The sequence below is a fragment of the Bos taurus genome, chromosome 29, assembly GCF_002263795.3.
Source record: "Bos taurus isolate L1 Dominette 01449 registration number 42190680 breed Hereford chromosome 29, ARS-UCD2.0, whole genome shotgun sequence".
Taxonomy (NCBI): Eukaryota; Metazoa; Chordata; class Mammalia; order Artiodactyla; family Bovidae; genus Bos; species Bos taurus.
Genome location: NC_037356.1, coordinates 48,667,844 through 48,688,934, shown reverse-complemented (window position 1 = coordinate 48,688,934; position 21,091 = coordinate 48,667,844). Strand labels below are relative to the sequence as shown.

The window sequence follows — 21,091 nt, the reverse complement described above, 5'->3', positions numbered from 1 at the left end:
CACTTGTTAGATTTGGCAACCCACGGAAAGTGCTAGAACAGCTCCCCGTAGTGTCCAGTAAGCGTGAGGGCAGGTGAGGCTGCTCCAGCTCCCTTCCTGGGTCAGCCCTCCTCCCGGACCCTCCAGGCCTCTCCACTGTCGGGGGAGGGGGGACACATGGGGACCTGCCAGGGGGGCCTGGGAGCCTAGGGAGTGGGAAAGGGGTTGGTGCCTGCCCGGGGAGGGGGTCGGCCTGGGCTGGGGTGGGGGCCGTGGAGTCATGGCCTGCCAGCCGGACTAGTCTCCTTATTCACCGTCGTCCTTTAAAGGGTTTAACAGGAGCAGGAAGTGATTGCTAGCTCCTGCCGGGTTCCCAGGGGTGGGGGTCCAGCTGACAGAGGGGATCTGATCTGTGGGGGCCCCACCTGTTCCAGGGCCCCCACTTTCAAAACAGCCTACCTGGCTATGACCTGGGCAGGTACTGCAAAGCGAAGGGAGCAAGGTGAGCTGAGTCCTGCTGGGCGTGACAGCCACCCCACCTCCTGGTGCAAAGTGGAAACGCAGGTACTCTGGTTCAAAAAGGATTAATACCCAAGGCAGCCAAGGTGGAGCATTAAGCCACAGGTGGGACCTCCTGGGTGCAGGCCCGCCCTGAGCCAGCCGGCCCTCCGCCACCTGCCCTGGCCCTGCCTCCTGGTCCCAGCCCGGGGCCTGCAGGGTCACCGTGAGGAATAAGGGGCGCCACTGGCTGGCTCAGATGGGCAGCTCGGGCCAGGCCTGAGTGGATGGACAGGGGTGTGGAAGGGGGGCAGCTGAGAGGTGGAGTTGGGCCCAGGACTCTGGCCTGTGGAAGGGAGCAGAGAGCAAGCACAAGGCCGGCTGGTCAGCCTGCGGGCAGCACGGGGAAGCAGGAATTGGCAGGCTCGCTGAGCAGGGGAGCAGGCCGAGGATGAAGCAAGCACGGGGTGGGTGGGGAGTTGGGAGACACAGCTCCCCTCAAGGCAGCACAGGGCAGAGATGTAAGGGGTGAGCTCCCCATCGCTGAGAGCATCCCAGCAGAGCTGGTAATGGTGAGACTGCTGACCCTCCTTCCCCAGGTTCTGTGTCCTGGGCTTTTGAGGGACGCAGGGAGGCAGACCAGGGCCGAGCTCTCCACCACTGCCTCTAGGGAGCCACTGTGAGCTGGCTGGGTGCCTGGCACCCTGCCTGGACCCCTCTGAGGCCCTCTGGCCGTTACCCTGACACAGGTGCCAGGCAGTGGCAGCTCAGTCAGGGTGAGGCACACCACAGACACTCAGCATTGCTTGAGCATCTACTGGGTACCTGCAGGCCTGGCTGGTGATGGGGCCTGGAGGAGAAGGAAGGAACCCCGCCTGCCTGGGGAGCACTCGGCGTGGGGAGGGCGCTGGGGGTTGTGGGGCCGAGAGGACGGCTTGGCAGTCTCCCTGGCGGGGACAGGGTGCCAGAGAGGGCTTCCTGAGGAGCCAGCTGAGCCAGGTCCTGGGGGGCATTCTTCGTGCCCCTTTTCTCAGACGTAGAGCGGAAGCCCTGGAGAGGACGAGCTGAGAGAGGCAGGAAGGGTGTGGAGGACTTGCAGTCCAGGTGAGGCCAGGTGGGCGGTGATCAGCAGGCCCACCTGGCACTCTTCTCCATCCCCACTGGGCAGGTACCCTCAGGGCCAGCCGGTGACCAGCGGCCTGGGGGTGGTGTCCTGAAGGTGGGTCCACGGGAGCTGGGAGGGCAGGTCATCGGGTGGGAGCCCACCGCCGCCCTCTCTACCCCCCACCAGGCAGCTGCACCCCCACCAGCCAGAGGTGGGGGGCCTGGGACCCCCACCAGCCAGAGATCTCCCTGCCTGGCTCAGCCAGGCCAGTGTGGGCCTGGAGCAAGGAGGGGACCCTGCTCCCGCCTCCTATGCAGGCCTGTCGGTCCTCAGAACGTGAGGATGAAGCGAAGGGCTCACCTTGCAACCCCCGTGAGGGTCTTCTAGGGGGACACCTCCCAAGCCGTTTGATAGCAGGAAGGACCCGCCAGGCTGGCTTCCTGCCCAAGATGGAGGTGTGCAGTGTGGACTCGGGCTGCACCCACAGGGAGCTCTGGCCCCAGCGGGTTCTGGGCTGAGTTGGTGCTGGGGGCAGGGCGGGGGGACCCTGGCCTGAGAGACGGGGCCTGGCACCTTGGGGAGGCCAGTGTGGGCCCTGCTTTCTCCCTCCGGGTCACCCCATGAGCTGGGGGCCTCTGGGGAGGCTTTCTTGGTTCTGCAAGGAACGGAGAAGGGGTCTCAGAGAAGTTGAGTGACTCAGTGGAGGTCACACAGCCGGCCAGTGGGCCTCAAATGCATCTAACCGCGCCCTGAGCCTGGGGGCAGGAACTGGCTCTGCCCAGGGGCTGAGTGGGTGCTAGCTGGGCGGTGTTCGTGGGGCCCTGCCTCACGACACCGGCGTCAGGCAGCACTGGTCTGAGCCAAGTTTACTAATATTTATCCAAGGGCCGCTTCCGGGATTCTCAGGGAGCCGAGGGGACCCCCGTCCAGCAGGCAGACAGAGACTGGTCCCCAAACATCCGGCTGGGGACTCCTGCCTTCCTTCCCAGCTGGGTGAGGGTGTCAGGCAGGCCGGAGCGGAGCGAGGGCGCCTCTTCAAAACTCCCCATGAGGTCATTTCCCTGCGGTGACGAGGCCAGGCCTCCAGGCTCCAGCACAACCAGCCTGGAAAAAGGCAGCCTGTGAGGAAGCTGTGCGTCATGGCAGCCCCGAGCCTGGGGCTCCCTGCCATGTTCTTCCTGCGGGTGGCAGTGCTCAGGAACGGCCCTGCTCCCCTGCCTGGAAGTCCCCCTCCTCCAGGAAGCCCTCTGGGATTGCCAGGCATGACCTCAAGCCGGCTCTCACCAAGCACACCACTTGGGGTGTCACGGACTGCTCCAGTGCGGGCCTGGGGAGGCCCAAGCTGCCTGGAGTTGCAGCATCAGAGAGATGGCCTGACACCAGGTCACCTGAGCCTGACACAGCCCATTGGCCATGGCCTGTGACTCAGGCCTGTCCTTAATCCTTCTCCTCCAAGTTGTGGCCTGGGAAAGGTGAGAGCTCCAAGGGCAGGAGGCAGGAGGCCTATCCCCACCTGGTGCCAGGCTCTCACTGTCAGCCCGGCCTTGGTCCCTCAGGGCTGTGTCCCTGAGCCCCTCAGCTAGAGTCCACCGGGCCCCACCTCACAAGGCACTGGGGATCGAATGAGAGACAGTGACACTGCCCAGAGCACCGTTCCCTCCTCGGGCCCTGGCGAACTCCTGTTCATCCGTCAGTACCCCGCTCAGAAGTCACTGCCAGTCCTGGAAAGGCAGAGACAAATGTCTTAGTCTCGGGGACCCTTGGGGTCCAGCCTGGGTGCTTAGGAAATGTTTCTGGACGCGAGTGGACCACCTACTGCCCAAGAGACCCAGCCCTCTGGAGTCAGAGTAACTGATGCTGGTGGAGACTGTTTCTTTGACTGGACAGCTAGGACATCCCGTGGTGGGGACAGGGCCGAGCAGGTCCAGACCTGCGGGAGCTGAGAGGAGGGTCCTCTCCTGTCGCCACAGAGTGGGGAGAGGAGAGGGCAGCCAGCTGGGAGACAAGGGACCTTTCTGGACGCTCAGACGAACCCATGAGCAGAATACAGGAAAGGAGAGAGGGCGAGTGGACAGGCACGGCCACCACCTCCTGGACGGTGCTCAGCCGCCTGGCAGTGCCATCCCAGGACGGGCGGGGCATCCTGCTCCCAGCCACCGGGCCTCGGAGTCTCGGGCAGCAAGTCTGGGATGGGGCTGTGTCATCCGGGCTTTGATCTTTGTAAATGTGTCTATGTGTGTGTATATATATATACATTTTAGTGGCTGTGTTGGGTCTACACTGCAGTACAGGCTTTTCTCTCGTTGCGGACAATGGGGGCTACTCTCCGGTTGCGAGGCGCGGGCTTCTCATTGTGGGGGCTTCTCCTGTTGTGCCCGGGCTCCAGGGCGTGTGGGCTCAGTAGCTGTGGCTCCCAGGCTCCAGGGCACAGGCTCGGGACCTGTGGTGCCCTGGCTTAGCTGCTCCGCGGCATGTGGGATCTTCCTGGGATCAATCCCTTGTCTCCTACACTGGCAGCAGGATTCTGTATCACTGAGCCATCCAGGGAAGAAGCCCCATCATGTATATGTTAATCAAATTCTTTACTACTTAAAACAATTACCAAAATAAATGACCAGTTGTTCATATAAAAAGTTAAGAAACTGATTAAATGATTTCAAAGTTCTGAACACTGCTCTCTCACAACTCCACCTCAGGCCCACTCTCGATGCGGCGACTGACCTTTGATTCTTTTTAAAAAATGTATTGGTGTTTCATCAAAAAATTAAGAATAGCATTATCATGTCATCCAACAGTCCCCCTTCTGTGTCTGTTCCCAGAAGAAGTGAAAGCAGAGAACTGAATACATGGTCACACACCCTTGTTCACAGCAGTATCCCAACAGCCAACAGCGGAAGCAAGTGCCCATCCACGGATGCTGTTGTTCAGTCGCTCAGTCGTGTCCGACTCTTTGTGACCCCATGGACTGAAGCACCCCAGGCGTCCCTGTCCTTCACCATCTGCTGGAGTTTGCTCAACTTCAGGTCCATTGACTTGATGATGCCATCCAACCATCTCGTCCTCTGTTGCCCGCTTCTCCTCCTGCCTTCAGTCTTTCCCAGCATCAGGGTCTTTACCAGTAGGTAGGCTCTTTGTATCAGGTGGCCAAAGTATTGGAGGCTTCATATCAGTCCTTCCAATGAATATTCAGGGTTGATTTCCTTTCGGATGGACTGGTTGGATCTCCTTGCAGTCCAAGGGACTCTTAAGAGTCTTCTCCAACACCACAATTCGAAAACATCAATTCTTTGGCGCTCAGCCTTCTTTATGGTTCAACTATCACTGATTCTGGAGCCCAGGAAAATCAAATCTGTCACTGCTTCCACTTTTCCCCCTTCTATTTGCCATGAAATGATGGGACCAGATTCCAGCCTGTGCTTCATCCAGCCCGGCATTTAACATGATGTACTCTGTAGCTGGAATCAAGACTGCAAGGAGAAATATCAATAATCTCAGATATGCAGATGACACCACCCTTGTGGCAGAAAGTGAAGAGAAACTAAAGAGCTGTTGATGAAGGTGAAAGAGGAGAGTGAAATAGCTGGCTGAAAACTCAACATTCAAAAAATGAAGATCATGATATCTGGTCCCATCACTTCATGGTAAATAGATGGAGAAACAGTGGAAACAGTGAGAGATTTTATTTTCTTGGGCTTCAAAATCACTGCAGATGGTGACTGCAGCCGTGAAATTAAAATATGCTTGCTCCTTAGAAGAAAACCTATGACCAATCTAGACAGCATATTAAAAAGCAGAGACATTACTTTGCTGACAAAGATCCAGCTAGTCACACCTATGGTTTTTCCAATAGTCATGTATAGATATGAGAGTTGGACCATAAAAGAAAAGCTGAGCGCTGAAGAATTGATGCTATTGAACTGTGGTGTTGGAGAAAACTCTTAAGAGTTCCTTGGACTGCAAGGAGATCAAACCAGTCACTCTTAAAGGAAATCAGTCCTGAATATTCATTGGAAGGACTGATGCTAAAGCTGAAGCCCCAATCCTTTGACCACCAGCTGTGAAGAACTGACTCATTACAAAAGACCCTGATGCTGAAAAAGATTGAGGGCAGGAGGAGAAGGGGACGACAGAGGATAAGATGGTTGGATGGCATCACCGACTCGAAGGACATGAGTTTGAGTGAACTCCGGAAGTTGGTGATGGACAGGGAAACCTGGTGTGCTGCAGGCCATGAGGTTGCAAACAGTTGGACACGACTGCGCGACTGAAGTGAACTGACAGAACCAGAGGCCACGATCTTAGTTTTTTGAATGTTGAGTTTCAAGCCAGCTTTATGGAAAAAAGCTTTTCGCCTTCATCACGGGGTTTTTAGTTCCTCCTCATGTTCTGCCATTAGAGTGGTATCACCTGCATATCTGAGGTTTTTGATATTTCCCCAGACAATCTTGATTCCAGCTTGTGATTCATGCAGGCTGGCATTTTGCTTGATGTGCCATGCATATAAGGTAGTCCCTCGTGGCTCAGATGGTAAGGAATCTGCCTACAATGCAGGAGACATGGGTTCAATCCCTGGGTTGGGAATATCCCCTGGAGAAGGGAACGGCTACCTACTCGGGTATTCTTGCCTGGAGAATTCCACCGACAGAGGAGCCGGACGGGCTACAGTCCATGGGGTTGCAGAGCTGGACATGAGTGAGCAGCTAACACTTCACTCTGCATGTAAGTTAAATAAGCAGGGTGACAACATACAGCCTTGTCGTACTCCTTTCCCAATTTTGAACCAGTCTGTTGTACCATGTCCAGTTCTAAGTGTTGCTTCTTGACCCACATACAGGTTTCTCAGGAGACAGATACGGTGGTCTGTATTCCCATCTTGTTAAGAATTTTCAAGCTTGTTTTGATCCACACAGTCAAAGGCTTTGGCGTAGTCAGTAAAACAGAAGTAGATGTTTTCCTGGAACTCTCTTGTTTTTTCGATGATCCAGTGGGTGTTGGCAATTTGACGTCTGGTTCCTCTGCCTCTCTGAAACCCAGCTCGTACATCTGGAAGTTCTCGGTTCAAGTACTGAGGAGGCGGGAGGACCCTCCCGTAGCGCCTTGGCAGGGGATGTGGTTCCACCAACACCTTGATCCGGGACTTCTGGCTTCCAGAGCTGCGAGAGGACAACACTCACTGTGCGGCCGTTTGTGACGGCCGCCCCAGGACACTGACACATCCCCCAGGGGGTCTGATGGTGAGCCTGCCTCCAACCCCGCCCACTCACTCTCACCCTCCCCTGGGCCTGCAGCCAGGTGGCTGCAGATGAGAGCCCGTGTGAGACAGCGTGATGGGGTCATCAGCTGACCACATGTGCTGAGACCACCGGTGACTCTGAGCTGGGTTCTCAAGGTGAGCTGGGGTTCTCCACATCACCTGACTCTCCCCAGGCGTGGACAAGAAGACAGCTCCTCGCGGTCCGGAAGTAAATACTTCCTGGCCAGGAGGGGAGCCAGAGGCGAGGAGAGCAGGCTTGGGGCGTTCTGAGGGGCCTGGGCTGCCCCAGGAGGTGGCTGAGAGGGGACCAGCAGTGGGGAGGGACCTGGCCATGGGGTCCCCTCAGCCCCTCCTCTGGGTGGAGGCTCTGCTCTTTGGCCCATCGGCCTTTCGCTGGGCACTGCAGTCTCGGGCAGGTCTCTGCACAAGGCCCCTGCCAGCTGCCAGCCCCATCTCGGCACCCACCCATGAGCTGCTAAAGGGGCCGGGCACCCTGGCCCTGGGTCCCCGGGCCACCTCAGACCAGCCTGGGCACCTCACGCTCTCATGTGTCCCCTTGTGCCTCCCACTTTGAGGACCAGGGTCCTGCCACCTACTCCCCTGCCTCCTGCCCACCCTACCCTTTTCTGCAGCCATCTGCCCTGCCCTGACCCTGGAACCTCCTGAGGCAGGCGGACGCCTGTCTCGCGGGGGCCCAGCACCACCCCCAGGAGCCTCTGTCCCCAGGAGGACGCCCCAGCCTCGCGGAGGCCCAGCGCCGCCCCCAGGAGCCTCTGTCCCCAGGAGGATGCCCGAGCCCCACGGAGGCCCAGGGCTCTGAGCCCGCAGGCTCTGGGGAGGCGGTGTGGGCAGCCAGCCCTGTATTCAGGGTCTGGGAAGGAGGCGGTTCTGGCCTCACACCCCGGCTTCCCCTCCCTGAATCCCCAGGGCAGGAAATGATGGGTCCCCTCAGGCCCCAGATGCAGAACCAAGACCTGGGCAGGCCGCAGCCGAGTAGGCATGCTCGACTGCAAGAGGAGCCCTGGGGAGCCCCCGGGGAAGGAGACCACAGAGGCTGTTTGTGGCCTGTACGAGGTCCACAGGCCCCACGAGCATGGATCCCCGCTGGGCCGGGGTTGTCGGCTTGTCATGGGAAGCCACGTCCGGCTGCCTCCCCGAGCTGTCGGCGTGGCCAGACGGGCCGGTGACCGGGCCAGCAGTGACACCTCGGGGTGGGCGGGGGCCGCACGCAGGCGCACCATGGTGCCTTGGCCTCGAAACATAGCCAGGCTGCACCTTCCCGGTGGCCCAAGGAGGCAGGGCTCACAGGGGTCTCCAGGGCCAGCGCCTGGTGGGAATCCACGGACAGGCTCCAAGGGCTGAGAAGGATTGGAGGAGGCTGAGGTGTCCAGAGCATCAGGGCGAGTTCAGAGGCCTGCCCAGGCCAGGAGGGTCCCAGAGCTCTTGCTGTCGGGGACCGCCTGCCAGCAACTCTGGGGGGAGTAGGGGGACAGCTGGGTCTGGGGTCATGGGCTCCTGCTACCCACGTGGCCCTGCCCTCTGAGCCTGGGGCCGGGAGGAACATCTGCCCCCACAGGAAGGAAGCTGCTCACGAGGGCTTGGAGGCAGGGGCCCCAGTCCGGTGCGGCGGCCATTAGCCAAGGGCCACCGTGCTCGGGACGGTGCCCTCCTGCGGGGCCCAGCCCCCGGCACAGCGCCTGCTTCCATCAGGGGCCTGGCTGGCGGCGCAGCTGGAGGTTGTCCCTGTCCCCCCAGGCCTCTGCAGCCCAGCCAACGTTGCCTGGCCCACTGGGCACTTGGAGGCAGTAGGGAGGAGAGACTGAGCGGACGGTAGGCCAGAGATCCTACCCTGGGCTCCACCCTCCCACTCTGTCCAGTCTAGCCGCCCACCTCCCTGGCTGGGAAGAGTTCAGGGAGAAGGAACCACTGGGTTGAGCCAGCTTGGCCCTGTCACGGCGTGGACTGAAGGGGGAATCCGTGGGCCTGGGGGGATGGCTGAGCCCTGGAAGAAGAGAGTCAAGTCTCTGTGGGGCCCCTGCCCCAGATTGGAGGCCATGAACCGACATGGCAGGCCGGCCACCAGGGCGAGGCAGGGGCCGGGAGGCCTGGTGCCCACGCCAGGCCCTGGGGCCAAAACCCCTAACCCGTAAAAGAAAACCAGAGTTTTAAGTGGAACCACCCCCATCTGCGGGGCTTGTGAAAACTCAGCTACGGTGAAGTGTAAACCACACCTCCCCATGCAACAAGTGTGCGCCCTGACGAGTGTGCACAGGCCCCACCCTCAGGTGACACTGCTGAGACGCCAGTGTCGCTGGGCTCCTGCTGTCAAGGGTCGCCCCGGGCCAGGTGCACGCCACTGCTGCCATCTTCAGCACCTGGGCTCCTGCCCCGAGGCCTGGGCGCTGGGCCGCACAGAAGCTGGGGTGCCGAGGCTGGCGGAGGAGGGGGTCAGAGTGGCCACTGGACCCGGAATCCACCCCTCGGTTTTGAGGACACAGTGACTGACGAGGCGCAGGCCCTGAGGGAGGCAGGGAACCAGGCCCTGAGGCCTGCGACAGAGCAAGGGGGGCCTGGGGAGCCTCACAGCAGAGACCACAGGAGGGAGGGGACCCCTGAGGAGCACTGTGAAGGCCGGGCGGGGCGCCCTGGCCATCAAAGCTCTACCTGGCCCGCGGCAGTCAGGGGGCAGAGGCGGAGGCCTGTCCACACAGGCAGCGCTGGGCCCAGGCAGCCGCAGCTCCAGGCAGAGCCGGGCATGCTGGCCAGGCCACAAGTGCCACCAGCCCGCTGCCTCCAGGCTGATGGCTCTGGGCAAGCCTCCTGGATGCTGCGACCTTCCAGCTGCAATGGCAAGGCCTGGCCGAACGCGGGGGCCCGTGAGGGCGTGGCCATGGGGTCAGAGCCCCAGTGCGTGGTGGGGAGGGCACAGCTGCAGGGCTCCACACGGCAGTCTTGCCAAGTGTACCTGGAACAGCCAAGCGGCAGCCTGAGGCCCCAGCGCCAGGCACCCTCGCCCACCCTTCCTACCCCACAGGGGAGACAAAACCCAGTGCTGCTTTCTGAGTAACCTCAACATGCCGCCCTCTGCCCTGACTGTCCTGAGGTAAACCCACCTCGTCTGCCCAGGCCCTCACATGGTTCCCCAGAGCGGACACAGAAAGGGGCCATCCCAGTGCCTCTCCCCATCTGCAGCGCCTCCGTCCAGCCTCCTGTTGAGCTGGGAGCCTCCACATGGGATGACTCGGCACTCACACACAGGTGTTCCCATGCACTGGTGTGCATTCACTAGTCTTCTGATGTACCAGTGTGCACTCACACACAGCTGTGTTCCCATGCACTGGTGTGCTCCCACACACAGCTATGTTCCCATGCACCAGTGTGCATTCACACACAGATGTTCCCATGCACTGGTGTGCATTCACTAGTCTTCCCATGTATCAGTGTGCACTCACACACAGATGTTCCCATGCACTGGTGTGCACTCACACACAGATGTTCTCATGCACTGGTGTGCACTCACACACAGATGTTCCCATGCACTGGTGTGCACTCCCGCACAGATATTCTCATGCACTAGTGTGCACTCACGCACAGGTGTTCCCATGCACTGGTGTGCACTCACACACAGGTGTTCCCATGTACCAGTTGCACTCACACCCATGTTCCCATGCACTTATGTGCACTCACACACAGGTGTTCCCATGCTCCGGTGTGCACTCACACATAAGTATGTTCACCACATAGGTTCTGTTCCTCCCAACACATGCCAGATGTTCCTCACGGGCAAGGAGGTGCCTTGGTCCATCGTGGCCAGGAGTTCGCCAAGGGAGGGGACTCGACCCCTCCTGTCTCCTGGGGGTGAGTGAGGGGCCGCCCCACCCTGTGGCCATCTCAAACCGAGAACCATGTCCACAGACTCGCACCCAGGTGACATGCACCTCCTCTCCTAAAGCCTACAAGGTGCTGGGCAGAGAACCTAACCATCTTCTCTGGCTCTCGTCACACCAACCTGCCAGACGCTCACCAGTGCCCACCAACGTACGGAAGAGCAGCTGCTCGCCTAACTCGCCTAGCATGCTTCCACCCTCAGGGTGGAACTGCTGCTTCGGATGTGAACTCGGGTCCATCTCCCACTGGTGAGGACAGTGGGAGAGGGACCAGGGGCAGCGAGATAAGGTGCCCCCAGCGCCATGCCGTCTGCTCGCCTCCTGCAGCCCCCCCGGGCAGTGCCCTGCACCACCACCCTCGAGTGGGGGCTCCTGAGGGGACAGGGCGGGGGTGTGGGGGCCTCGCGCACTCCCCAAGGATGAGGTACTGGCTACGTGTGGGTGGGAACAAGGCAGCCTCTCCTTGATGGCCTCTGGGGCGGGCACGGGCAGGGGCCCCCCCTCCACTGCTGGGGGGTCTGAGGCTCGGCCGCAGACACTTCAGTCAAGACCTTCCAGCTCTACAGTCGTCCCGGAACGCAGGTTCACCCCTCAGCCATGCTCTGTGCCTCCCACGCTCCCTCATGGCCACCAGTGCCCTCCCCTTTCTGGCCGCTCTCATGAGACGCCAGCCCCGGAGGCAGGCGGGCATCGGGTGAGCTGGACGCCTGTGTGGACGGGAGGCGGCCAGCCACCTGCCTGCCTGCCCTGGCGCCTCCTCCCTCTCCGGGCGCCGCGACCTCGCCACCGGCAGAGTCCCAGCTGTGCGGCTGGAGCGAGAGACGTGGGGAGCAGGTGCTTCTGGGAAGGGGGTGGAGCAAACACCGGAAACCAGAAGGGCCTGACGAGACGCGGCCCTCACGCCGGAAGCGTCTTTTCTGGGACGAGCTCCTGCTCTTGAGAAGGGGGCGGGAGGAAACCCCGGGAAAGCAGCGGCGAGAAGACCGACGGCACACGGCCCTCTCTCAGGAAGCGTCCCTTCTGGAACCTTCCAACCTAGAGGGTGCAAACCTGCAAATGCTCAGAAACGACTCTTTGCTGGGTTCGGAGCCGGGGACCCCAACCCATCGACAGGGAAGCGCGCCTCAGGAACACACACCCCAGGAGTCCGGAAGCCCTGGACCTGCCCACACGCAGCGCCCCAGATAGCGGCGTCCTGCAGCCCCGCCCGCCGCGGCCCCCCAAGGAAGACACACACGCGCTGGGTCCATGGTTCACAACTTTAATAGAATATTCTAACTATTCTGTACAAATTGAAAACACTGTATTCAGTTACAAATGTTAAGTAAGGCTGAGCACTCTACAGCCTGGCCACAGCCTGAACTCCCCGGGCCAGAGGTCACACACTCAAAACCCACACGCCACCAAGGACAGGTCGCTCGAAACCCAAGGCTTTTAAGACAAAATGAGTGTGGGGCCAAGAAATGGGAGCTACGAGAAAGCAAGACGTGTGGCACTACGGAGGAAAGCTGTGCTTGCCGGCCGGAGCCCCTCCCCGCGAAGCCTGGCAAACCCCGGTTCTGCCCACAGCCCCACCCCCGTCCCCAAGGCCAAGCACGGTCCGCGTGTCCTGAGGGAGCAGCTTCTTCCGCGGGGTCTGCAGCCTGACCAGCACCTCCGGCTCAGGGCACCGGGTGTCTGGTCCCCACAGGGTCTCGGAAACTTGGAGGACAAGCGAGAGAGCACGCCCCCAGCCGTCCCCAGCGTGAAAGGTAAATAAATACGAGATGAACCACAAAAGCAGGAGCCTCAGGGTCAGTCCTGAGGAAAATAGAACTAAAGAAGGAGCAGGGTGAGAAGGGCGCCTACCCCCGCTGGCGCTGCCGGGACTGGCGACAGCGCATGGGCGTCTTCAGACAAAACGCATCCTGTCTGATGGCGGAAGGGTGAGCGAGTCCTAGATGCCCTGGAACCACACCCCTGGACACGTGCCCCTGGCGTCCAGGGATCCCCAATGCGATCTGCAGGGCCCTCCCCAAGGCCGGGCTGGGGGAGTCCACTGAGCTGTGCCCGAGGCCGTAGAGGGTGCTGGAATTAAACCTCCTATCTCTGAAATGCGTCTGAGCTGCCGCTGTACAGGTTAAGCAAAATAATAAAGTAAAAGGAGAAGTTAAGTGAAAACCATGCACTTGAAAACGAGTCAGGCGTGACGCTGTCCACGCGGCCGCCTCACTGCTGCTTGCACTCCGAGGGCTGGCTGGGCTCCTTCTGTCAACGAGAGAAAACGAGACTGTAGAGAACCGGGCCACCCATCAGCAGGCGTCTCCATCCAACGACAACAAAGACTCAATACGTCACTTGCTCTTACTAAAAAACTGGTTGCTAACATACACTTTGAAAATAGTAACAAAAAAAATAAGCTAACTTCCCATAAACAAGGGCGCAGTGGGGCTGCCTTTTCTTGTTTAAAGACATCCTAACTGTCAGCAGGAGGATCTCAGGGTGAGGGGAGGTCCTTCAGTGGCACAGAGTAATTAAACAGAGCAGCACCCCGTCCCCAGCTGGAAGGCCCCGGCTCTGGGACAGCGCGGATGGACCAGGCGTCAGGGCCCTGCCTGGAACACACCTGCCCCCAAGCCCAGGCCTCAGAGCTCCGCTTACTGATGGGGACAAGGCCATGACAGTGGACGAGGGGCCACTAAGAGCTCCACAGACAAAGCCCAACCCTCCCAGGAGCCCCGCAGCCGGCACGCGAGCCTTCCAGAAGAGGAGGAGGGGAGACCCTCCCCAGAGCAGACTCACTTGACTACAGTCTCACGGAGAACAGCTCACAGCGTCTCAACCTGTTTAGCAACCCCATGAATTTTGTGTGGAGATCACCAGAGCCTCAGACACAGACAACGATTTTACTAATACTTCTGAGCCAATGATTTACTCAACAAGAACCCACGATTTCTGGCTGGGAAGATGACAAATTACTCTGAATATAACCTGGCATGTCTCAGAGTCTAAGAAAAACTAGCATCACACAGTTTAAAAGAAACATCTGGGATAATACAACCAATGCTGAGGATTAACAGGCCGGGCACCTGTGGGATGGTGCCCGGCTTGTTAATCCTCAGCACACGTGTGGGACGAAGAGCCCACGTGTAAAAGATGCACAGAGACAAAACAGGGAGCGCGGGCCCCGGGCTGAGTGCGTGAGCACAGGGCCAAGCGGGACGCTCGCTCCACGCCTGGCCTCGGGCCCGCCCACCACTGGGCTAACAGCACCGCATCACACACTCCCCAGGAATACACCCGGAGCCTGGGCCCAGAGCGAGCACCCCGACGAGAAGTTCTACTTGGAAGAGACCTAATTCAAACTGTCATCTCAAAGGGGGCCTGGAGGCAGCCCGGACACGTGGCCACGGGGCTCAGAGGCTGGTTCCAGACTCACTGGGTGTGCAGAGGTGCTCCGGCCTGGGGCAGCAGCGTGCAGCCGTCTGGGGACAAAGGGAGGCGTGTATCTCCAGGCTGGAGAGCTGAGGCTGAGGAGGTGGGCCCGGGCAGGAGACTCAGGACCAGGACATGGCACCACCCCCCTCCAGGGAAATGGACGCAGAGGACAGACAGGATGCTGTGTCACACGGAGCAGCATGCAACTCAGCGCACCGTCTCCGGGGCAACACCTTCTCTGCCACGAGCGTGCATCACCAACTGTTCACCTCGGGGGCTGCAGACACTGGAGGGAACTGGTTGTCCCCAGGCCAGGACTGGCAGTGGGGGTGGCGGTGGGGAGCTCACCGGGCGGGGGAGCGGGGCTGCCTGCGGCACGCTGCCTCCCCCAAACACAGCCCCACCCTGGGCCAGTGTCCACACAGACGCAACTTCCAGGCTGGAGCACTGACACAGAGCCCTGCAGTCCCGAGAGTGAACTCTGTCAACAAGACACCAGGTTCTGGCCTGTGAGCCCAAAACAACCTGCAGGAACTCCCGCCCTCACATTACGAGTTGTCAGAAGCCTGGTCATCAAGGGATGAAAGGACCAACACCCTGCCAGCTGGGGGCATTTAGGAGAAAGCCCTTCACAGATAGCAACTGCCCAAGAGGGCAGGCCCCCACCAACCCACCCTAGCCTCAGTGCTGGTGGCCCAGTCCTGGGGGCGGCCTCCTCCACAGGGGCTCCGGACCTGGAGAGAGACGCTCAACAGCGTGACTGGTTCTGCCAGAGGACACGCTGGGCTGCTCACGGACGGCCCGCTTCACTGGCTAGGCGCGGGGAGCAGAGGGGCTTCGGGCCTAACAGGCCTGGTGCCATCCCTTGGACAACATGGGCAGCGGGGGCCAAGCGCAAGGAGACAGGACCCGACACAAGCGCCCTAACCCCTCAGACAGCCCCGGGTGGGCGTGCACGCCGCCCACCACAAGCTTCTGTAGCCCCGTCCGCCTGCCTGCCTCGGTTTCCTGAGAAAGCCAGCCCGCCAGAGCGAAGGGACAGGGTGCAGACAGACGCCCTCTCCAGCTCGGAGGTGCAGACACAGCCCTGCTCTTCCGGGAGCCCCCCACACGAGCGCAGGCTGGGGAGCCCTGCTCCCGCCTGGATGCCGACACTGCCACCCCGGCTTCACACGGGTCTCCTGTTCGCACCTCCCTCCCTTTCCCACAGGAGCCAACAGCAGCGTCCATGAGGGGGACTCGTGACACGGGCAGAGCCACGAGCAGGGGACCCCGCAGGGGACGGGGCGGACGGCCTCAGTCTGGAGCCGGTTCTTAGTCAAGCCGCACACGCCTCGGCAACCTCCGCAGCATTCAGCAACACCCACGGGATGCTGGCGCCAGCAGCTCCCAAGACAGAACATTCTGGCACATTAACGTCCACCCTTTAGTCCCCGCCGGTCTGCACAACACCTGAACTTAAGCAGAATGAACGGGCAGCAGACACACGTTGTGGGGGGCGGGTCACAGTGGGCAGCAGGCTGGCCCTGCTGGGGGGCCTGGGCATCCTGGTCCAGCCTCTCACTCGGGGTGGGGAGCGGGGGGTGGGAGGGTTGGGAAGTGGGGCAGCCCCGCTGTCAACAGAGGCGTCACACCAGTGACATCGCCACTACCTGGCTGGCAACAAACCCTGGGCTCCGCCAGCAGGAGCCCGACGTGGCTTCTGTCGGCTGGTTTTCAAAGTGCACACAGCAGACACCCGCTCTTGGAAAGCCCTGTCCAGCCCCGCACACACCAAGCGGCCCTGGACACGCTACCCGTCACAACGTGGCATTGTTACAAAACACAGACCACAAGTTTGGAAGGTATGAATGAATGGAATTCCACCTTACCTAGAAACGCATGAATGATTAACAGACAAAAATTACACCTAAATGGGGAAAAAAATTGAAAGGAACCATCAGCATGAGAGAAAATGAAATGCACAAGATTAAACAGGAGGAAAGAGCCACAATTTCCCATGGTACCAAAGGGCTGCACAGTATCAACCCTACGACGGGAAACCTCACACGCAGACCTGCACCTGTAATGCCCAAACAGCCCCTCTTCCGTACTGCCCTCTGCTCGTGGCAGATTGACCTGAGAGTCCTCTGAAGAGGAGCACCGCAGGAACAGCGCTGTCCCCTCACGGCCCCAGAGGACCAGACCGGACCCTGCGGCGAGGCTGACAGGGGCCCCGCACACCACGAGCCCCGGTCCCTCTCGCCCGCCCCCGACCAGCAAAACACACCCAAGCCCTCATGGTTAGTGCTAGCCATCCCCTCCTTCTGTGGTCACCAGGTGAGGCTGCTCTTCTAGAAGGCCCAGACATGAGACAGGACAGGAGGCCTGGCCATGGAGAGAAGAGGCGGACGACGACGACGGGAGACGACAGGACAGGAGGAGTGAGCAGCCTCAGTGCCGTGCGGGACGGGCGGCAGGCGGGCCCTGGAGTCGGAGGCAGCCGCTGGAGCCGTCTGCCTCTGGCCTGGAATCCCACTGTGAACGTGTGCCTCAGCCCCTGAGGGCTGCAGAGCAGCCAGGCACATACACCTGGGCGCAGGCAGGGCACGGCTCCTCACCTGACGGCGAAGGGCGAGGCACTTGGGGCCCTGGTGTGCACGGTTCCACCATGAAAGGGACAGGCTGGCTTAGAGAAGATGAACGTGTCCGAGTCCGTGCCCAGAGCAGTACCTGCATGGTACGCTGAGGTGGTCAACGCACTCACACCCTTCCCCAGAAGGAAGCACCACTGTGAGCGTGCATTCGTAGACACAGCTGGTGCCACGGAACACTCAGACCCGGTTACCCATGGCCAGCCTCAGGCCCGAGCTGGGGAGACAGACAACCACGTCTCCTTAGAGCCCACAGCGCCGAGCACAGCTAGTCTTCTGACGGCTGTGACACCCTTAGTCCTAAGGGGCAGGTGAGCCATAGCTTTCCTATGAGCACGCAAGAGAGCTCTCAGTGCAGCTTCAGAGCAGCAGCAACACAGCTCTGTGTTTAAAATACGCGCCAAGGGGCAAGCTCCTTGATGTAAGCTCATCTGAGACGGCAGGTGAAACCTAACTACATGTAAATCACTGGGACTGCCACTCATCCCCATCAGGTGCTTCTTTGTTGGTTTTTGCAAAGCTTCCTGGTTTATTTCAAATTATCTAAGCTATTGAGACGTATCTCCTCACTAGTCTCAGTACAGTTACAACTGTAAAGTTATGCCTGCTGCTCCTCTATTCTAGTCATCAAGACAAACCAAACCCTATCTCTGTACTTTTTCCAAAAACAAACACAAAACAAAAAGGTTTATTCACGCTGCCAACTACACCATAAAGATAAAGAACATAAAGCTGCTCTCCAGAATAAGTTTACATAAATAAGACACAGATTGAGAAAGAGCTGGAAAGCCATTTAACACTCAAATTGTTTATCAGGTATCTAAACAGCTCGTCATCTGAGTATATTTCTGGTACAATTTTAACTTTTTTAATTAGAGAATGACAGGCACATGTTCATAACAGCCCGGCTCAAAGCTAGGAATGTGTTTTAAAAGTTCAGCAGTACAGCAGACACAGGTGTGGGGATTCCCGACAACTCACCTTGGGGTTAATCTCGGCATCATCGTCGTCTTCCGCTTCCTCGTCTCCTTCTAGCTCCTGCATCAAAAGGAGAGACAACGCGCTGAGCAGACAGGACTCCTCTGATTCACAAGGAAACTGGCTACAATCACGATCACCCACACTCAACCAAATCCCTCCTTTGGCCACTTTTCTCACAGATGACCCTGAAGTAAACACACTGCTGACCAAGTGGATTGGTCTGATCGATGGTTATTTTTTAAGACGCACTTTCATCAGCCAACTGCAGGGTCCGACTCGACACTGCCACCCATCTGCGCATCGTAGCGAGCGCTCGCCAGGGCCGAGGGCCTCCAGGGCAGGTCCCCACAAGACAAGGGTATCGTGGCCAGTTAGACCCCACAGCCCCTGTTCACTCAGGAGACAGGGCCGAGGACGACCTCGGGGAACAGCGTCTCACGTGAGCCAGCTCTTACCTCCTCTTCTCCTTCCTCACCTTCTTCAAACTGCAAGGGAAGGAAACAGGTTTTTACAAAGCACAGTGGCAGCCTGACCCAGACACAGCGCCTGCCCCGTGCCCACAGTGGCCCAGCCTCCGAGCAGAAGCCAGCTTCCTGCCGTGTCCTGCCATGTTCGTGGGACACCAGGTATCTGAAAACCGCCCCAAACAAAGACTATGGGTGGGGCTGGGGCCCAGGAGCCGGTCAGCGTGGGCTGCGCCGTGTCCAACCGGGAACCAGGCTGATCTAAGTCAACCAGCCGCATGGTTTATTACACACAGGACTCTCAGTGTCACCCTACATCTCAGACAAGGGGAAATCGTTCGTCTGTACCTAGGAATGTAATAAAACCTGGTGTTTAAAGTACGCCAGGAGAAACTCCAACACTGTGGCTGAATGAACGTCTGGACCCAACCTCTCATGTGTCCAAGGACACTGCTGGTCAGGCTCCCGGCCGAGTCCCAGATATCAGGCTGCTCCCAGAAGCAAACAAAACTACATGAACCTCATTCCCGTTGGCTGCATCGACAAGGCACCCGCAGATGGAGCAGGCTTTCTCTCACGGTCTTTCTTCCTGGAGCCCCCCTCCCAAAGTCCTCATCAACAGCTCAAAGGCACTCGGCAGAGCGCAGCATGGGCCTGGTCTGCACATCCCCTTGGCCTGAGCAGCAGCAGGATGGGGACGTCGCGCGCTCCTTCCTAACCCATGTCCTGAGCAGCCTCTGACAGTGTGGGCGGCCCGTCCCACAGGAACCAGCCTTGCACACGCTCACATGCTGGTTTCCTGAGGCTCCACAGGCACCGCCTCACCCTGGACCGACCTCTGAGAGCTCTGTGCAGCCACCTCAAATTCTGGCAGAGCCAAGGCTCCGAGCATGTGGAAGCCCAAGCCCGAACGCCTGCGTGCACGCCACCCCGATATGACGCCCAGCCCCTGCGCTGCTCTGAGCAGGTCTGACACGGGGGCTCGCACGCCTGTCCCCACACCCTGCGCTTCCTCGATCAGGAGCCTGAAGAGTAGCTGGAGTGGTTACATCAGCCCCAGCGTACACGCGGGCACCTGCAGAGCTGGGGCTCCAGGCCTGCAGGCCGAGTGAGCCCCTGGACCACACCGTGAACCTGCGGTGTGGCCGATGGCATCACTAGTGAAAACAGACACAGACGTCACCAGGAGGAGCTGCCTGGCGTGTACTGTGAGTAAATAAACACACACGCGGCATCGTTAGGTGTTTACAGTGGTGGGTATGTGATCACGAGAAGGCCTGTGGACCCTCGTCTGGAGGGCGTTTCCAGTGTGCAGCCACTAGATCTTTCTTGGCCAGATTAGATAAATCCAATCCTCTGGCTCCTCAGCTGCCAACGGCCGTATCTCACATCGTCCAGTGTCATGCAGTGCCAGCCCTGCCACAGTGGACAGAGTGCAGGACGGTGCCCTCGCTGCAGAAGGTGCTACTGGACGGCATCGGATCAGAATCTGTACAACCTGCGTCTCCTAAGCTGATCCTTGAGCAATGACCCGGGCGCTTTCCTAACCCCTGGATACGCCATGCCGGGCGTGTCCGTGCTCCTGGGGCAGACTGCACCTAAGAAGCCCACTGGTCTCAGGCGATGCAGCCGCACACCCGAGCTGGCCCACGCTCGCCGCCCCGGGGCCAGCAGCACACAGGAGGGTGCTGAGCAGCGCAGGCCCGCCCAGCTTCCGCTGCTCGGCCAGGAGCCCCCACAGACCTCACCAGAGAGGACCCCTCCGAGTGCTCAACACGAGGGAGTAAACGGCAACTAAGCCGCTCCCAGCAACACTACAGGACGCACACCTCCCCTCCACACAGCAAGAAGGCTGGCGGCACCCGGGCCGTGGTCACGACGGACAATGGTCTCGGGTGACGGCTCAGGGACAGCTGGCCAGGCGGGCTCAGGGGCCCCGCTCCCAAGCTCTGCCTGTGAGAGGCCAAGTCCTCCAGGCCGAACGGAAGGGGCTGGCCCAGGGGGCCGTCCTCCTGTGGAGCGTGGGGTTCTCTCTCTGGAGTCAACACGCACATGCCAGCACGACTCGGCTCTGAGAGTCCCCACATGGCGCTGAGTGACAGTCCCCACGTCTGGAGGTCACCCCAGCCACACACCTCGCATGCAGCAGTGAGCTGTGGGTCTGGAGAGGACAGCCTGAAAGGCGTCACTGCACAGGCTGACTTGGGCACTGGGCCATGCCTTCTGCCCCAGGCTCCAGAGAGCACCGCCCCCCTGCAGGGCCCCCCAGGCCACCCGCCCCCAGACCACCTACGTTGTCATCATCCTCGATGGCCTCCCCCGTGAAGTAGAGCACGGCGCGTGGCACGATCCGCTCACGGAAGAAGTGTCCGATCTCAAAGTCGGAGGCTAACGTGAACTCGGAGTCTTCATCCTGGGAGGGGAAGCTCAGTGCTTACCTGTTTCCACGGGGTAAAGTCACATTCTCTCACCAGACCCCACCCCACTGCCTGGGACCTAGTTTAAAGGTGCCGGGCGCTGGCGCTGCCATACTGCAGGAGAGGCAGGTAAGTGCTGGGTGCAGGCTGAAGGACACGGCTGCCCCTGAAGCCCACCCACAGAGCACACCCCTGTCCCACACCGCGGTGCAATGGATACAGGTTCACCCCTGGTTTTTAGGGGAGCAGGAATGGGTTAAAAAGGAAGCAGCGAACTAGTCAGGAGATAGGCCTTAACAGCAGAATAGATTCTTAGTAACAATGCAAATCTTACCAGTGATTCTCCATCCCCTGATGCTAGAAAAAAGAAAACATCTGATTACACAGATAACCCACCTTTCTAAAGCCCCCTGGACGCTCGGCTGACAGATAAGCAGCATGGTATACCAGAAACTG

The 21,091-nt window shown here is 59.7% G+C and overlaps 1 protein-coding gene across 3 annotated transcripts in view; it reads right to left on the bottom strand.

The window, feature by feature from the left end:
* Nucleotides 1-11,968: 11,968 nt before the first annotated feature.
* Nucleotides 11,969-21,091, bottom strand: part of NAP1L4 (nucleosome assembly protein 1 like 4) — a 52,712-nt gene continuing 43,589 nt past the window's right edge. The window contains exons 11-16 of one of the 3 annotated variants that reach the window (XM_005227333.4): nt 20,970-20,992; nt 20,512-20,631; nt 18,210-18,239; nt 17,755-17,811; nt 16,012-16,049; nt 11,969-12,970 (exon numbers count right to left, since the gene is read on the bottom strand). In XM_005227333.4, coding sequence (XP_005227390.1) covers nt 16,044-16,049; nt 17,755-17,811; nt 18,210-18,239; nt 20,512-20,631; nt 20,970-20,992 — 236 coding nt within the window. In that variant the 3' untranslated portion in view covers nt 11,969-12,970; nt 16,012-16,043. 3 annotated transcript variants of the gene reach the window in all.